This window comes from Setaria viridis, chromosome 1 (assembly GCF_005286985.2).
Source record: "Setaria viridis chromosome 1, Setaria_viridis_v4.0, whole genome shotgun sequence".
NCBI lineage: Eukaryota > Viridiplantae > Streptophyta > Magnoliopsida > Poales > Poaceae > Setaria > Setaria viridis.
The window spans coordinates 40,382,299-40,401,605 of record NC_048263.2 but is presented as its reverse complement, the minus strand read 5'-3'; the positions used below and the strand labels follow the sequence as shown (position 1 = coordinate 40,401,605).

The window sequence follows — 19,307 nt, the reverse complement described above, 5'->3', positions numbered from 1 at the left end:
CGTCAGATGAGGCGAGTTGCCGAGTTGGTGATGGACTGATGGCTAGGAGGTTTTTGGGCACCCTGTTGAGTGTGCAACAATGCTCATCTTTCTCGTGATGCATAAGCGTCATGTCATTCAGTGATGCGCCATTGTTTCCCAAGTCAACTCCTTAGTGCATGAAATTCATTTATAAGGCGATGCACGCTGCTGACTAAGCGCGCAACAGTTGCAGTCACCATGGACAAAACCATGGTCAGCACAGTGCAGATGACCAGCGCATTTCTGGCGAAATTCTTGTCCCAACCTGAACTCTGAAAACTGAAGACCTGCTTTGAACATCTCCATCCCACATCTGACCATCAGTCAGTCTGTATCTCATTCTCATGACACGCACACAACAAAAGACGTAGAAATCAGGAAAAAGAAAATAAAAAATGACGGCAAAATAAAGAAAAATAAAGGCAAGGGAGGAATATAAAGAAGACGAAGAAAAGGTGGCTTTTGTGGTTTCTCTTTACAGCTGAAAACCGCTCTAGTGTGCCCCTTTTCCGTGTATCATCAGACCATCCAAAAGCAGGAGGAAATTGCTGCGGACAATTTGTGATGATCGCAACCAAACATTCAACTGATAAGGAGGCAGACGTCAGCGTCCACCACTCTGCAGGCCTGCACTGTTCATTTCATCCTGACGGACCTCTGAATTAAGCAGACACGCACCGGCTAATCACCATCACTGTCACAGTTTGCTCACAGGTAGGCAGGCAAGGATTGCAAGTTTTTCAATTCCCTTTTCTCTACCATGTAAATCAAATCGACAGATCATTTTGGGATCGAAGAGATTTGGGATTCAGAAATCTGTGTGATGGCGACCTGTTCGTGCCCACTAATTCCTCCTTGCTTTCCAGTGTCAGTGTCCATAAGCTGCATCAGCAATTGGAGATCTCCGAGCACACCAGCTTGTGCACTGCCCACTTATGGACCTTGGTTGTGTATGCATTTACGCATCATCTATCATAATCAATCTTTTTTATTTCTAAAAAAAAGTGGCAATCCTCTTCCTCCACTTAGATCCTGTATATATGCAAAGATATAATTAACAACTTGAAGAGAAAAGTTTGGTAGGGGAGTATGCGGTATACTACTTGAATGCATACAGCAAGGTTGGCATTAATGCATCTGAAAGTAGAAAAAGAGTTGCACTCACAATAGCCTAGATTAGGAAAACGCCAACCGTGATAGAATATGCTCTTCTTTTCTGATAAAATGAAAGCAAATCCAGTGACCATTTAAGATGACACTATGCACCTTTTTTTTATTTTTAAAAAAGAGGTTATTGCTAAAAGGGGTTAAATTATTAGCTTGGTCCATGTATCAATTTTCCACCTTTTTTCCCTCAAATTTCTTTTCGTACACGACATAGTATCTATCACTTGGGGGTCCCTAAAGCGTAAATGGCGTCATGCGCGAACAAAATTAACCTTCCTGTTAGTGGGATCAATACAAATTCACATGGAGCTTACTCTGCAAATCTACAGAATTCGAGTGCGCATCACTAACTATGTCATCTCATGATCTCAATTTATGCGCGGTTAATCAGGCTGTATAGGTATGATAAACTAGGTGAGAGAGCCAGAACAGAATGAAGGAACTTGCAGCAAAACTGACTTTAAGCACGCAAAAGCTCATGTACTTACGTGAATTTTTTTTTTTGAAACGAATAGCTGCCGGATGTATTAATAAAGAAGATGAAGTTCAAAAGATGAAGTTCAAACTGGGCGAAAACATACAAAGGAAAAAATGCAAACATCGACAGGTTGGATTGAATCCTCAAAGCATGTTGCACTACGTCCTCACACGCAACTCAACTGTACAACACATCGGCCGGTTGGATTGGTACATCAATCGTCGCCGCACTCCACTCCTCTCAACACCTCGGCGACAGAACCAAAGCCTAACGGCAGCCCATACCATCATACACACGGTCAAGAAGTCGCCGAAACCTCCAACGTAACCTAGCATCGATGTTGAACTGAAGAACAGACTGCACCACATCGAGAAGGTCATTGCCATGCAGGATCTTCCACCGTAGTGCTGCTGCAACATCACTCTCCACCTGACAGGATGATAGCATCAAATCCGGACATCTCGCAGACTGCCTCGCAGACGCCGCCACGATAAATCAACGTGCGGGGGCCTCGCCACATCCGCCGTTGGACTCTGCCTCTCTCTCGTCACCTCAAAGATACACTGCGGGCGAGGGTCTCACCACGCCCGCTGCAGTACTCCACGTCACGGATCCGTTTTTTTATTGCTGTCAGAGTGATGAGCGCTATTGCCCCGCTCCCCAAGATCTCCATGATCAGCCAAGCCGCCGCAGTGTGTCGACCTCGCCTCGTTGCTTCACTCTCATACATAACCTTCTCTGTCGTGGTAGCAAGCCAGAGAAGTCGCTTGCGCCGTCTTCCGACGATTTACCGCACTGGATAGCCCAGCTAAGCTGAGCAACCCGCCGCAGTCCGCTACAAGCCTAGTCATCCCACGCTGCCGATGCCGCAAGCGCTATCCTCCGACGCAGTCCCACACCGCACTGATTGCTGCCAAGCAACGTCAGCTGCCGCGGTCCGCTGCAAGCAGCCAAAACCGACAACCATGCAACAACCCCTGGCCGCCACCATAACTTCGATTACCTGCACATGGGCTCGAACACACCTATTCAGCTCACCACGTGGTGGAGTTGCCGTCCTCAGCTATAGCCTCCCATGACAATGGTTCAGCAATGCCACGAACCAAGTTAGGTCTCTAAAGACGATGCCTTCAAGGAGGGCACGACGCCAATGGCGCCGCCATCGCTCGTCCAGGATCTGGATAGGGTTTTCACCCAGAGAACCCCGCATAGTAGGGTCGTAATTCCAACATGACGCCCCAAATGGGGAAGACGACGTCCTAGGATGCCGCCATCATGCCCACCAGCACAAAGACCGGTGAGGGCTTTCGCCTGGAGCAATACGACCCCTCGCTACACGTACCTGGTTTGGTACTCCCAAAACACCACCACGGCAAACCATCCGAGGCAACGCCGCCGCGGCGCCTCCACTCGCATGCCACCTTACCTCCACCTACGTTTCTGTCGCCGCCCTCCATCTCCATCGCTGCCCACGCGCAGCGCCCTTCACTGCCTGCACCTCTCTGCCGACGTTGCGCGCTCCTCCCAGCCGCCGCACTCCTCCTGGCAACCGCGCGCCCACCCGGCCACGCTCCTCCTGGCCACGCGCTCTGCTCGACTGCACTCTTCTCAGCGGTAGCGCGCCTCCCGATGTCTCACGACTTGCCGCTGGGTATCGCTTGCGGCAGCTTCTCGCACCCCATCACTTCCACGATGTCTGCGGCAAAAGGATGGCCCAGCACATCACGCATCACCGCCATGTTGCCACGAGCGTACCCTGCACCCTCCGACCCCACCACCATGGCGGCGCCACAACACTACAGACCTGCACCGCCGACGAGGAGAGGAGAAGGGTAGCGCCGAGGTGGTGTCAGGCACAACGGCCACCTTGCCTCTCGGCGCCGACCTGCACGCAGCCACGCCCGTCCGCCGCCGGTTCACCACCCTCCTCGCCTCTAAGGGCTCCCTCCACCTCCACCGCGCCCACGGATGCCTCCGCCCCTGCCTCATCGCCGTCTCTGTCTCCTCCCCCCATGGCGCGCTGCTCCAGCTCGACGCATCCACTCGCACCGACCTCAAGGTCGCCGCGCTGCCCCTACCTCCTTAGCTCCTGCATTGCGCGGGTTTCTCCTCCTCGGCCTTTGCGCACATGGCCTCCTCCCACCGGATCACGCGCTGGCACTGCTTCGCCTCCTACCCACGCCGCTCGGTAGGAGCCGCGTCTCGCCGTCGCCTCGACCGCCTCGTCCTCCCGCGGCTGCTCTGGATCCACAGACGGAACCTCACTGCAACGCTCTTCGGTCATCGCGGCCGTCGCCGTCTCGTGCATGTGCAGCCCGCCACCACTGCTCCGCTTGAACGCTGTACCGCTCGCCGGCCCCGTCAGCCGCTCGCGGCCTCGTCCAGTGTGGCTCGGCATTGCGGCCCGCCACCACCGCTCCATCCGCGTTGGCCACCGCACGCTGTAGATCCGGCAGCTGGGGGGGCGGATCCGGTCCCCAAGACCTCGGATCTGCCACCCCGTGCCGCTACTGTCGCCCGGCCGGCGGAGCTTCTCCGCGCCGCTCCCCCACCCGGAAGCTACTCGCGCCGACGAAGAAAAGCCCCGCCGCCGCCGTCCTAGGGGCTTGCGCAGACTTCCGGCAGGCCCCTCCGGCGGCGGCAGGGGAGTTGGGGGAGGGAGGGGACAGCGAAAGCTAGCGGCTCTGCTGCCGCCCGAGTCGCCCGAGTGGCGACGACGTGGGCGCTATCTATATTTCTTCCACTTGGAGCACCTAAATTACTTACGTGAAGATTACAGACACGGCAGTCAGTACGGTAATAAAATTTGAATTGGTATACACCGTAAATAAATTGGGGAAAAAGTTTGGACTTTAAACTTATACACACAAAAGCTCATGTCACTGACAAGCGGTCCAAGTCATCACAGTGGATGATGCTATTATGTCCCAATCTGACAGTATACAAGTAGTGCTCATGCTGCTCACCTTGTTATTATATAATGCAGTAATCATGCATAAGTTTGTGTACAAATGGCTTTGCGCTATGGTTTAACTTTGCATCCGAATCGCACATCAATATTTAAGTTGAGTTTCAAAGGCTTATTCCTATCCATGATGAATTAAAGTGCAATCAAAGAGAAAGCTGTGTGCAATTAAACATATAATTCATTCTTGGTGCTTTCTGAACTTACCCACTACATATATGCGCATGATCAAAACAAGGCGTGCACGAGTAAAATTCAGACTCACACAGCAATAACAAATCTAACTACGGACATGATAGATGGCAATTCGTAAATGGCCGGCTTCAGCTAGCGCTCCTGCAAGCCTAAAATAATCGAATAAATAAGGCAATTAACCAATGATTAGCCTAAACATGGACCGTACCAACAGGTCAAGTATACAATTAAACATCAGCAACATAGTGGGGTGAAGCTTTCAGATTGATACTGGCTTTTCTCTTATATTTGTGTAAGCATTGACCAATAGGGGAAGGCTTAGGGGAAGAGAGAGCACTAATGGTTTGCAGCCTTGCAATGATCTTTCCATTCTGGAAAAAGGGACGCCCCTCAACCTCTCTTTCATTTTAGGTCACATTTGTGCTCGAGTGGACACTCATGAAATGGCAACAGCAGCACAGCAGCAACACCAACAACAGCCACGGGCAAAGGGAGGACCAAAGCTGCTTTATTTGTTTATTTTCCATGCATTCATGTTGAGGAGCATTAAGCCCTGAAGAAAAGGAGGCGTTAGCCAGTGTCTTGCACCCTTGGTGAGGTTTCTTCAGAATTTTTTAAGCTATCTCTACAAGCCTCCTCAGGCACCTTGAAGCTTTTTCTCTGGTTTGTGCTCGGTGACTAGGTTTCATGAAACCACAGGATGAAGATTCCAGCGAAGAACAGGAAGTGATGCGTGCGGCGCCTGTGCCAGTGTGCCGTGTGCATGCACACTTGGCTGATGGGGAGCTCAGGGTTTTGACCCTGGCACAGGAGCAGCTGAAATGTGAACAGCTTCCTGACGAAAGATAGATAGAGATGTGCTTCCATAACTGACACCTGGTCTTGTTATGCTTTTCGATCATCGTCAACTATATAGTATCAGCCTATCAGGCATCGGCCAAACTGGATGACTCACAAAGTTTCACAAGGCATGTTTAATTTGAAAGCATACTAGCATATATTTTTACCACAATTATATTTGATGAACAAACTTTTTCTAAAGAACCTAAAAGGGTTACTACTATATAGGAATTCATGACTGGAACCTTGGATTTCATAAATGCATTTACTTCGGGAGAACAAATGTTTCGATAAAGCTGAAATCTTATTATGCAAATAATGTACTATACAACTTTATCTACTAGATCATGTACGCAATTTTGCGTTTCGAACGGACTACTTTGATTATACCAATCGAAAAATTGTGTTGGAAGAACCATAGCCACAAATACGTGTGTAGTTGATACTCTCAAAACGTAGAGCATTAATAGGTTTAGGTTCCACCCGTACGCCTCTTTCACCATTATTTTAACACACCACAAACAGCTGCACGGACACTGTCAACGTATGCATCCACACTTTACCAATACGAATGCATACTTGAGACTAGACTGTGAGATCTTAAGATTGATGAAGTTACCGTAAGCATCACATTGACAACAGGCAGCAACCACCCTCACTCACATGCAAGGTTATGGTTGCCTTCTCGCCTCTTTCACCGTTGGCCAGGCTGTTTTTTTTTTGTTAATGCACGAGCCAAAATGTCAACATGGTGAGCCATTATACTTCTAGCTTTTCTCCCCAACCGGCTCCCAAGATAAAGATGTCACAATTCTGATTCCATCTGAGAAACAGCTTCCCTAGCCTGTGTCTCACCATCTGATGATCTCTGATTTCTCTTTGGGATTTGTTTGTATTATTGACGTCGTACATTGATTTGGGCTAGCCAGTGAGCGTCTGATAACGAAAAGGCAAGCCTCTTGTACCTTGCCCAAGGTACCATGCAGGATTATTACTAAAGAGACGCCGTACACTGTTAGTGGAGTTGACAGTGGTGGATTATTACATGTCATATTTGTCTTGTTCTAAGTTAAACTTATCCAATTTTGATCGAATTCATAGAAAAATATAACAACATCTACAACTACCAAATACATGCACTATCAAAATATATTTCATGGTACATTCAATGAAATAGATTTGATATTGTAGATGTTGTTATATTTTTTTTATAAACTCAGTCAAATTTGGATAAGTTTAATTATTTAATTCGATTAATAAGGACAAAGCAAATATTACATGTAAAAAAATAGAGTGAGTCTATATATATAAGACGCGGTGTAACCCCCTTTGTCCCCCCTTGAGGGTGACTACTGAGGGTTAACGCCAACCTGAAGTTCATTAAGATATGCAAGCAGTGCGTTGATGTTTTGTGAAAATGAAAGCATGCAAGAGGAAGATAAGTCCACGCAGCACAAGTAGCTACAGCTGAAAAAACGATCACACTCCCGCAAAAGCTGCATGCAAGTTTTAAAAGAGCACGTGTGTGGCCTACACACAGTTGTGACAACGTGAACGTACCCACTCGTCAGCGGGGCAGGACAGATCGATCGAATGCATGTGTTTACTTACCGTTTGCGGCATTAGCATTGCTAGCTGCCATTGTCATCACCATGCATGAGTTGTCAGTATTCTTGTCCACGAACTCAAGCTACTTACTACTCCTTAATCAACCTGGTACATGCTGATAAGATTACTACTCCTTAGTACAAGCGCACAGCAATAATATTACATCGTCTTTCGTGAAATAAGAAGTTAAGAACTGTGGGTTTCTGACCCTCTGAAAACGGAACAAAAAGAGCAGCATACGATGCATCCTTAAGTTGGTGAGGTTTCTTGGGAGTTTGGCTAAGCTAGCTGGTAGCCGTTTCTTGGCCCGTGGAAGCTAGCTAGCTTTCTGTGCGTGGTTTGTGCTGGGTGACTTGGCTTGGCTACATGATCAAAGCAGGATGAACATTCCAGTCCAGCAAACAAGGATAAACACGGCTAGCGAGAAGGGTTTTGACCTCTGCACACAAGATCGAGCGGCTAGCTCAAAGATGGACAGCATCGGAGACGTGAGAGAGGGGTCGCTGTTGAGGTCAGCAGTGCAAACTGCTGTATCAGGTTTCCTAGCTAGCTTGTGGTCTTTCCCAATTCCCATCACGCTTGCTCGTCCACACTCTACTACCAGCAGCACTGATCCTTCCATAACTGACACCTGGTCATGCCCTCTTGTTGCGCTTTCCCGTCACCATCCACTACTAGCTAGCTATCGATAGATCAGGCCATCTCGATCTGCCAACGAACAGTGTGGCTCCAAAAGTTTCGCAGGGGCTCGCAGGTTTTCCGCTTGGCACCGATCAGAGTCATCGATCAGCACACGGCGGCGCGCGCAGCAACCGAACAGCGAGGCGAGTGCACGCAATCATGCGCCGCTAGCTGCCGCTGCGTGGCGGCCGGCTGCCCTGGCTGGCTACTGGCCTGGGCGCGGCCGCCGGCTGCCGCCCATGCCGCGCGTGTAACCACCCCTGCTGGCAAGTGGCAACGGCGTCACCGGAGCACGCCGCCTCCGCGCGAGAGGGAAGCCTGCCGAGTGCTGATCGATCAGCTGCACAACACGTCAACAAGGCAGTTTCTTCCCTTCCCCCAAAGAAGGAAACGTGAATTCTGGCATAAACTACCTGCCTAGCTTGTACGTACTACGCAGGCACGCAGCTGCTACTCCGGGCGAGCCTGTCAGGTATGGCCCGCTTGTCAGGCTGTGGGTGTCAGAACGGGGAACAGGGCACGCCTGGCAACTGTTGCCGCCAACGTCGTTGCCCTTTGTCACCGTCTGGGCGGTTACTATACCTTTTAACCCGATGCTCGTGGACCCAAGCTGCTTCTCAACGTGCACGCACATATTCTGCCTCTGAAAAACACACATGTTAAGAACGCAACACGTCTTGATCAGGTAATAAACCAGGCTTTCTTACTCTGAAAAGGGGACGACCGGACGAGGCGGCGGTCAGTCAGGTGCGCTGCGTAGTATGCTGTCGCGCGCGGCGTCATGGCCACGTCAGGACCTCGCCGCCTGCACGACCACGCCACCGCGTCGGCAGGCAGCCATGCCCGGCCGATCGATCTGGTCGTCCGCGCCATGCATTTGCACGCGCCTCGCTCCAACTTGCATGCATCGCGCGCCGGCCGGCTGCTGGCTTGTGCGATCCAACCCAGCCACGCACGAAATGTGTAAAAGCACGCACGACCCGTGGTGCACTGCACTAGCAAGGATTTCAGAGTATTTTACGGCACTAATCCTCCTGAAAGCCTGCACTGCTCGCTTAATCGCCGCGACGCAATCGCCAATTTGCCGGCCTGCTCGTGCTTCCCTGAACCATCCATGCGTCTTTTCGCCGGAAAGATGCGGGTGAAAGCAACGCCCCTTTCTTTTCTTGGTTAGCCTGGGCGAGCAAAAGCGACCGGCCAGAACGCGAAACTGAATCCAACCAGCACCCCAGCTGGTCGAATACTTAATACATATACATATATATACATATATACATATACACACACACACACACATATGCATATTTGTATATGTGCATTGTGCTAGTAGAATGGATCGGACATGAACTGCAAGCTCGATCTCCACTATAAGCAAGAAGCAAGCACCACGCATCCATCCACAGCCCAGCTGCTGCTTCCCTTCGTTTCCCTTTAGATTTCCCCCTTTAGTTACCTTTCTCTCTCTACCTAATATTGCTATCTCCTGGCTGTTGCAACACCACTACTCTCTCTCAGCAGTCAGCAGCATCACAGCGACTCCGGCCTGCGAGCGAGCTCGATCGTTTGCATATAAAAACGAGCAGAGCTGGGCGAGTAGAGGACGCCTCTCTCCTCCGTTCTCCATCTATATAAGCAGGGTTGCTTCCGCCACCACCCCTGCCCTGTCCCTGTCCCCTAGCTCCGATCCGATCCGATCCGCATGTAAATTGACATACCTCCGGTCAGGTAGTATACTACATATACGGCGGTGCCGGCAGGCGGTTGCGGAGGATGGTGAAGTTCTCGCGGGAGTACGAGGCCAGCATCATCCCCGAGTGGAAGGCCGCCTTCGTCGACTACAAGTGCCTCAAGAAGCTCATCAAGAGGATCAAGGTCGCCCGCCGCGACGCCGGCCCGCCGCCGCCGCTCCTCGCCGGTGGCACCACCACCACCGGCTATGGCTTCTCGGTCCTTGACCCCGTCCGCGCCCTCACCGCCCGCTTCGCCAGGAGCACGGCGGCTTCACCAGTACGTGTTCTGTGACTGTCACTGTGTTACCGTCGACGATCGCCTCCTCGTTCCCTTGGGCCGTAGATGTACGCCGTCTTCTGGGCCATCCAGTATTTTTCTCTGACCGACGCGTGTGTATGCGTACGCCGATACGCTTGGCAGGAGGGCGAGGAGGAGAGCTTGGAGTCGGATTCAGGGGAGCTCGTGCGAGCCACGGACAAGCATGTAATTCAAGCATGCATGCCTTGCCCCCAGCAAAACTTTTTTTTATAATAAATCCTTTTGTTATTATAATTGAAAATTAACAATTTGTCATTCGCGTGGTTTTTGTATATATGATTTGCAGGAGCAGGAATTTTTGGAGCAGGCGGACGAGGAGCTGGAGAAGGTGAACAAGTTCTACGCGTCGCAGGAGGGAGAGCTGCTGGCGCGCGGCGACGCGCTCATCGAGCAGCTCCGCATCCTCGCCGACGTCAAGCGCATCCTCGCTGACCACGTGGCGGCGTCCCGGCGCGGCGGGCCCGCCGGGAGGAGGGCGCTGGGCCGGGCCGCCTCCATGCCGCCGCCCTCGCACTCGCCGTCCGTGAACGGCTCCAGCGGCCGCCACCTCCTCTCCGGCCTCGCCTCGCCGCAGTCCATGTCAGGTAGGTCCAACCGACCAACCGCAGGCACATGAACCCCACCGCTTTTGCGTGCATGCATGGCCGCGGCCGCCGCGCACGTGACTGATGACGCCGACCGCACCGCCGGCTGACGTGTCACGCGCGATGCAGATGGGAGCGTGGAGCTGCAGCAGGCGCGGGTGGCGGAGGGCGCGGCGGTGGCGGAGGAGGTGATGGCGGCGCTGGAGCGCAACGGCGTCAGCTTCGTCGGCGGCGGGCTGGCCAAGGCGAAGAAGGACGGCAGCGGGAAGCAGCTCATGGGGAGGGGAGCGCTGCTGCAGCTGCCGGCGACGGTGAGGATCGACATCCCGCCGACGAGCCCCGGGAGAGCGGCGCTCAAGGTGTGGGAGGAGCTCGTGAACGTGCTCCGCAAGGACGGCGCCGACCCCGCCGCCGCCTTCGTCCACCGCAAGAAGGTCCAGCACGCCGAGAAGAACATCCGCGACGCCTTCCTGGCGCTCTACCGCGGACTCGAGCTCCTCAAGAAGTTCAGGTACCCCCATCTCCTCAACTGCCACCCCTTATATGCTGAACAAATTGCAAATTCAACTTGGAATGCCGTCACGTCAGTTGCATGTTCATCTAATCTTGTCTTGCTACGGCACTCACAATCTGATCGCACAAACCAACGACACCTGCTCTGTTCAATTCCATGATAAACCCGCATCTGGCCTGATCCATCGACAAGATGCAGAGTGATAGAGTGAGTGGTAGAGCAATAGAGCTCTGCTTTCTTCTCTTCTTCTTTTTTTGAATCGTAGAGCAATAGAGCTCTTCTTTCTGACGAGTGATGAATGCACTCGTATCCACTCATGTATACTGCGCGTGGACAGTGTTGGTATTTTAGACACTTGGAAGATTTCAAATTTCAGCCAGTTTGCATGGATGGAGGCCAGCATGTGAAATGAATCACGTAGGAGCCATGCACTAAGCCACTAACCCTGGATGGCAACACCGATTAGTATTTTTTTAAAAAAAAAATTGAGCCAGCAGTAGTTTGTTTTATTAGACCTGTCCTTTTCTCCTGTTGTTAATCGTGAGACTTTTGTTGTGCGGTGGTGATGGACTGATGATTTGCCTTTTCCTTTGTTTCTGTGGCATATCTGTGTGGATGGATGCAGCTCTCTCAATGTAAAGGCCTTCACCAAAATATTGAAGAAATTCGTTAAGGTATTGTCCACCACCACTACTCAACTAGCTACGCATGTATGTGCTCTTTTGAAGTGGATGGACTAGAGGAAAGGGACTGTACAACAATAGGCCAGAATAAAGCGAAATGGTACACTCGAAACATGCAGAGGAATATAGGCAATTTTTTTTGTAAATAACCCAAATACATGTATTATTAGGGAGAAAACTATTGAAAGTTTTATAAGCACAAAACATTTTGTCTAAATCTTAAATTATCATAGTTTAGTAGCTCGGTATGATTTGTACGAAGAATTCAGATATAGACTGTTGTTTCGCCACCTGACGAGAAATGCTCTGCATTCCAGGTGTCAGAGCAGCAGCGAGCCACTGACTTGTTTTCAGAGAAGGTGAAGAGGTCGCCGTTCAGCAGCTCCGACAAGGTATAATCGTCTGCATCCCATCTGACGAGCACACTACAGGCTACACTCATCTGAAGAAAACTAACTGAAGAAGGAATAACCCTGGTGGAGCAGGTGCTTCAGCTCGCCGACGAGGTGGAGTGCATCTTCTTGAGGCATTTCGCCGGCAACGACAGGAAGGTGGCCATGAAGTATCTCAAGCCGCAGCAGCCCAGGAACACCCATATGATCACATTCCTCGTAGGCGAGTAGCCTCAAAGATAGAATCGATCGTCTTCATAATTTCAGACCCCAAATGTATCCTGAACTCGCTGTTTCTTGTGCTTTCAGGCCTGTTCACAGGCACATTCGTGTCGCTATTCATCATATATTCAGTTCTAGCCCATGTCGCCGGCATTTTCTCTTCTACCGGAAGCCCAGCCTACATGGACATAGTCTACCATGTTTTCAGGTCAGTTATGAAGCTAACTTCACAGGCTTCTTCTGATCATGCATGGATGATAACTTTCGGATACCATACTTCACGGCTTTATTATAAAGCAAGGATGTAATTTTTTACCTTAAGTAACATAGTTTCGGCCTGTGCTTCTGCAGCATGTTTGCACTCATCAGCCTGCACGTCTTCCTGTACGGCTGCAACCTCTTCATGTGGAAGAGCACCAGGATCAACCACAACTTCATCTTCGATTTTGCCTCCAACACCGCCCTGACGCACAGGGATGCCTTCCTCATGTCAGCCTCCATCATGTGCACCGTCGTCTTGTCGCTCGTTATCAACCTGTTCCTCAGGAACGCCGGCGCAACCTACACCGACGCATTGCCCGGTGCACTCCTACTGGTAAGAAACACAAGCCATGGGGGGAAAGAATAAGTGCTGTTCTGCCACAAACATGTATTGACTTGAGCTCTCCACCCCCTATGTATGTTTCAGCTGTCAACAGGGGTTCTGTTCTGCCCATTCAACATATTCTACCGCTCGACGCGCTACTGCTTCATGCGCGTCATGCGCAACATCATATTCTCGCCATTCTACAAGGTAAGGGCCTCAGAATTATTTTCCTCACTTCGCAGACAGTTGGAACTATCCATCTCATGAGCAGGTTGCCTTGCAATGCAGGTTCTGATGGCTGATTTCTTCATGGCTGACCAGCTAACGAGCCAGGTAAATTCTGAACCTTATGCTACAGTCTCATTGAGCCTTACGGTGCAGATTCTTACGAGTCTAACTGGTTCTATCTTCCAGATCCCACTACTAAGACACATGGAATTCGCAGCATGCTACTTCATGGCTGGGACCTTTAGGAATCAGGCATATGAGACCTGCACCAGCAGCCCACAATACACACACCTGGCCTATGTGATTTCCTTCCTACCTTACTACTGGAGAGCAATGCAGGTACAAATCAAAGCTGAATGCGAGCAATGTAAAATTCTGCAATTGGCAATTTTTTTAAGATTAATTCAAACTAAATGGTGTGATGATGCCTCTTATAGTGTCTAAGGAGGTACCTGGAAGAAGGTCATGATATCAACCAACTTGCTAATGCTGGCAAGTATGTATCAGCGATGGTTGCTGCTGCTGTGAGGTTCAAGTACGCTGCAACTCCAACACCACTCTGGATGTGGATGGTCGTCATTTCATCCTCAGGCGCCACCATTTACCAGCTCTACTGGGACTTTGTCATGGACTGGGGCTTCTTAAACCCCAAATCCAAGAACTTATGGCTCCGGGATCAGCTCATCCTGAAGAATAAGTCGATCTACTATGTTTCCATGGTACTGTACCTTGTTCACCTAATTTTAAATACTACAGCTGATTTAGGGAATCCCAAGTTCAGTAGCACTAACACCCTTACAACACAGATGCTCAACCTTGCGCTGCGTCTAGCCTGGGCCCAGAGTGTAATGAAACTCAAACTTGGTCGGGTGGAGTCCCGCTTGCTTGATTTCTCACTCGCTTCACTGGAAATTATACGACGAGGACATTGGAACTTCTACAGGTAATTGAAAAACGGAGAGGTGCAAGCTTCGTTCCAATTTAGTATGTTCAGTTATAACCAGCTGTATGCTTGATCGGATTGCAGGCTGGAGAATGAACACTTGAACAACGCTGGAAAGTTCAGAGCAGTGAAGACTGTCCCATTACCATTCCGTGAACTTGAAACTGACTGATAAAGACAAAGTTAAGAACTTGTTGGCATGCTCCCAACATGAAGGGAATTTAGGGGAAGAGATCCAGGAACGAATACACTACCCCAGCTAATGCTTGCGCTACAATTGGTGTCTAAGGGATAATAAAGTAATCAGAAAGCATAACTGCACAAGACCATGACATTGCAGATTTAAGATGGAATAAGCTCAGATGGTGCATTGTAATGAGGGTGCCAGGGCACATAAACATGAGGCACTGTGGTCAGGAAAGATTGGGTGGATTCCTTATTGGTCGATTGAAGAGTGTTGTGTGTTAATCAGCTAACAAGATCTTTGTTGATAACTAAGTTATGTATTTATCGAATTCATGCCAGAAAAATATTGCATGGAATTGTAAGCTCCAGGGCATCAAACATAATTTTAACAATGTTCCATACGTGCGAGTTACAACTGAGTGATCAGGACAAACATAAAAACATGCAAGACAAGATAAAACGAAGGCACGGCAGACTGAGAACGCACAGGAGTGAAAACAAGATAATATTGCTAGTACAGTGAAACTGTGAAAGCAAGATGCTTGACACAGCAGATGACACCAGAAGTGAACCATAAATAAAGTACATATATTACATGACACACATTGCACACAAATAAACGATAAATAGATAGCTACGACAAGTACCTCCACTGCGCTGGTCGGTCTCTTGAGACAAGAAGAACCCTTGATGATGAGTAATCAAATGTAGGACAGTACAAATCATCAGGGCCAATAGCTTCTCTCACTCCAATGGTGTTTCCACGGTCAAAGCTATAAGTTGGCTGTATGTCTTCCTTAAATGTGTCAAAGGCAAACAGCCCCATACCGCAAGCAGCCAAGACAAGGTTCGAGTTGCCCCATACTTGAGTTATCGCAGAATGATGGAAATGAGCATTGAATTCTGGTAACTCATAGGTTGCAACAAGCTTCCCCTTTCTCAAAGAGTATTGCTGAACTCGTGACCTCAAACCACCTTTTATTTGCAGCCGTCCTTCTGTGCTACCAATAAATACTGAATCTCCACGTGAGAAGATTGAGTTTGCCGTACCACCATGTCTTGCTATTTTAAGACCAATGCCAGCAGGTACACGAAAATCGAATACATTAACACTTTCATGCGTACTGAAAACACCATCATTTCCTTCCACCTCAGATGAACTAACCCTGCAAAAAAACCACAAGCAGGTCTTAAATGATTTTACTAAGGCGGATGTCATAGAAGGGATTTTCGTAAATCTCTTTCAGATATTTCATCACAGCAGGCCAAGATAATTGCTGCTGTTGATTACTAAGAAACAGGAAATTATTTGGTTTCAATAGCGTAAGCTGAGGTAAACTTGGCTGGGTCTTAAGTACAACTAATACTGGGAAATTTACATGTGCGTGATGTAAGATTTACTAATTACCTTTGACGCACTCCCCCGCCCACCTCAGCATCAGTGTTATTCACATGAAGGCAGTACACTTTCTTACCAGAAGAAGCAACAGACAGCAAGGGTTGTGGGTTAAGCGAATTCACATCCCACAACCCTATTGACTCGATCCCTGCAATTACTACTTTTCCCCTGCTACGCCATTGTAGCGGGCTCGAGTATTCCATTCCCATTACTGGACTGCTAACTTCCCATTTCATCACTACATCACCATCACGGATATCGTAAGCTGTGACCATCCTTTGCTTGCTAGCAGTAGAAAGCAGGAGAGGTCCACAAGGTTTATACCACCATTGTTGTGTTTCTCCATTTGACAACGCAGAGCTAGATCTTGATGAACCTAAATTAGAGAGAGGTCCAAGAACAGCCCGGGGTGGTGGAGCAGGATCATGAGAAGCCTCCTCCTCAATATGAAATGCTTTTACTTCTCTGGTATAGTAATCCCAGCTGCAAAACCCAGGCTCCAATGCATTGCCAGCAGATGCAGCAACCACATATCTACCAGAACATCCATCTACACCTGGGGCGCGAATCAACCAGCAATCGCCCCACGTATTATTCGATACCATGCTGGGAGGCTTGTACTCAGATTTGAACTGCACCAATACAGCTAAATGCAGTCAGCACTCAGGTTACCCAACTAACTGTCCATAAAAAAAAGAACAAACAAAAGCAGTAAACAACCAAATACCTCATGGTTTGCAATATCATAATAGGAGCATGTGCCATCACCATGAGCTAGAAGAACAGCTTCCCCCTCCGAAACAAACCATCCACCCGTAGAAGACTTGTTTCCTATACCTGATAACTGATCACTGCAAGACTCCTCTGTTTCCTCCTGAACCATCATGGAGGGCTTGTTTTCTTGCTCATCAAACTCATCTAGTTTCTCTTTAGCAAGCAATTCAATCTCCTCCTTGTGATTGGGACCAACTGGATTCTTTGAGCTACCTTGGCTCGATGTCTTGCTGGTTGCATCTGCTACTTCATATATCTTGTTCTTTTCCAATTTCTTAGCACGGCGGTCCTTGAAAAAGTCATTTTCTTCACCATCTAAAGAAGCAAGAAACTCCATGGCTATACAGTTCTCATCATCATCAGGGTCAGGGGCAGCAGGTCCTGTTGTTCCAGGAATAACCCTCTTTGTATCCGCAGATGAATCATGGTGAGTAGATGTTGAAGATTTACGATCCCTCAACAATTTGTGATGTGGAAAAAACCTTGCCTCCAGTTCATCAGTATTCAGCCCTTTTCCAGCATGCTTCAGGCCACCTGGCTTCGCAACAGTACATTTTGCAGCGCTTTCAGCATGGGAACTCTCACATTCACTGCTATCTGCAGTACCTAGCTGTATCTTATTATCATCCTTGACATGAGAAATCGCCTTCTCAATGGCATTGATTTCCTTCTGAATATTTGACAGGATCTGCTTTGGCTCGTCCGGGTTGTTCTCATCAAGCATTTCTTTGGTTTTCTTGATATCAGTAGCAATCTTCTGAACCCTTCCTTCTAGCGCTGCTAGTTTCTCATGAAGTTTGCTTGGGTACTTGTTAACAGCAGACACAGGTTTAGCTGACCTTCCCTCCCCACCTGCAGCAGCTTTCTCAAAAACTCTAATCTTGTCTGCCAATTTGCTCTTTTCTTCCTGCTTCTTACACTCCTCATTATTCTTTTGCTGTTCCCTCGCTGCACCAGGAACATCAATTGGGTCCACCACATGGACAGTGAACACTGGGATGACAGAACCATTTCCTTCTTCATCATCCTTCTGGGTAGCAGAAAAATCTGCAGCATTGGAAGAAGCTTCTCCTGAATCAGCATTTTCTCCAGGGATCTCCTTTACCAATTTGATATTGAGCCCCTCTTTCCTCCCACTGATTTCTTCACCTGCCTTTGCCTTTGAATCAGAGCCCTCTCTTCTTCCACCAATCTCTTCACTCTGCCTCTTCATATTAGCACCACAGATCTCTGTTTTTCCTTTTATCTCATCACGTTGCTTCGCCACATGCGCACCAAAGCCATCTCTTTTCCCGCTGACCTGCTTGGCCTTTGCATCAAAGCTATCCCTTTTCCTATCAATCTCACCAGTTTGTTTTGCCTTGGCATCAAGGTCGTCCCTTCTCCTACTGATCCCATCCAACCCCTTGGACTTCGCATCAACCCCCTCCCGTCTCCTGCTAATCTCATCACTTCCAACACCACCACTCCCTCTCCTAGCCTCCGAGGCCCTGGATCCAACAGCACTTACCGACCTCCTCCCTTTCTCTACGGAAGAAGACCTGATCCCACCGCTCACGCTTCGCCGCAAGCCCGCGTCCGGCACGGGGTCCTTCCCGATGGAAGCCCTCCCCGGCAGCACGGGAGCCCTGAGTGTGGAGACGAGCTTGGAGGACTCCACCGAGCTCTGGATCCTGCTGGCCCGCGGGAGCGACGACGTGGACCACCGCACGGCGGAGGTGGGCTTGGCCGGCTTGGACGCGGAGTTCTCCTTGCCGGCCGCGGCGGCGGTCGTGCGCCGGGCAGACGAAGAGATGGAGAAGGGCTTGGGGGTGAGCGGGCGCGAGGCCGCGGCCTTAGCGCCGCCGCCGCCGCGGTCCTTGAGGCGGGAGGACATGGCGGGGGTGGCGATGCAGGGCTAGGGTTTGGGGGTGCGGGGGTGGGGATTCGGGGGAGACTGGACAAGAGGAAAGGTCGCCTTGATTTGGATTTGGGAATGGTCGATTGATTTGAGATTTGGGGGAAGGGGCGTTTCAAATTTCGAAATCGTTCGGGCGGGAGCTTTTATGTGGGCCCGTGGTGCCCAGCACCCTGCAGTTTGCAAGGTAGGCCCACATGGAGGAGACAGAGAGACCGCTTTATTTAGTCAGCAGACAGAAGAGGATTTGACCCGCTGATTGACCAGTTTCATTTTGCCTTGAACTCCAAGTGGCATAAATTGTGTATCTTACGAGATATATAAAAATAGTTGGGTCCTTAAAAAAGGTATAAATTCCTGGATACTCATCAACTAAGGGCTTGTTTAGTCCCCAAAACTCTCAACTTTGATACTATGCAAAAAGAAAATTCCCCATCACATTAAACTTGCGGTAGAGTACTAAATGTAAACAAAATCAAAAACTAATTATACAGTTTTGTTGTACTTTGCGAGACGAATCTCTTGAGCCTAATTAGTCAATATTTGGACAATAATTCACAAATACAAACGAAACACTACAGTGTGCTACAGTGCTACAACATTGATTTTGCATCTCCAAAGTTGAGCAACTAAACAAGCCTAAAATGAATTTAACAAAGAAAAGGACGGCGCAAATGACCAGAAGTGAGGAGGATATGACGAAGATAAAAGCTGGAGAATCAATGCGAACACTTTTTAGTTTTAGTGGATAGATCGAATAGAATGATTTTAATGAAGCATCTAATCCTTTAAGTCTTTAACGCAAAAGAAAATAGAAAAGGGATACAGGGAGGTGGATGGAGTGCAGTGACAAATTTATAAGCCAAGATCGACGCTGTCCATCATCATCAATCAA

General features: G+C 49.2%; 2 protein-coding genes across 2 annotated transcripts; one reads left to right on the top strand and one right to left on the bottom strand.

Moving 5' to 3' along the window:
* The first annotated feature begins 9,342 nt into the window (after positions 1-9,342).
* On the top strand, positions 9,343-14,743 carry LOC117841500 (phosphate transporter PHO1-2). The gene is made up of 15 exons (XM_034721894.2): positions 9,343-9,962; positions 10,107-10,169; positions 10,291-10,588; positions 10,718-11,099; positions 11,728-11,776; positions 12,103-12,177; positions 12,271-12,400; positions 12,487-12,607; positions 12,751-12,994; positions 13,088-13,192; positions 13,274-13,318; positions 13,400-13,552; positions 13,651-13,932; positions 14,020-14,156; positions 14,241-14,743. The coding sequence occupies exons 1-15, from the start codon at positions 9,726-9,728 to the stop codon at positions 14,326-14,328; spliced, it is 2,409 nt and encodes an 802-aa protein (XP_034577785.1). The 5' UTR covers positions 9,343-9,725; the 3' UTR covers positions 14,329-14,743.
* Positions 12,748-18,459, bottom strand: LOC117841499 (KIN14B-interacting protein At4g14310). Its single transcript, XM_034721893.2, has 3 exons — positions 16,469-18,459; positions 15,751-16,373; positions 12,748-15,508 (listed from the first exon to the last, which is right to left on the bottom strand). The coding sequence occupies exons 1-3, from the start codon at positions 18,389-18,391 to the stop codon at positions 14,977-14,979; spliced, it is 3,078 nt and encodes a 1,025-aa protein (XP_034577784.1). The 5' UTR covers positions 18,392-18,459; the 3' UTR covers positions 12,748-14,976.
* Between the last annotated feature and the right edge of the window lie 848 nt (positions 18,460-19,307).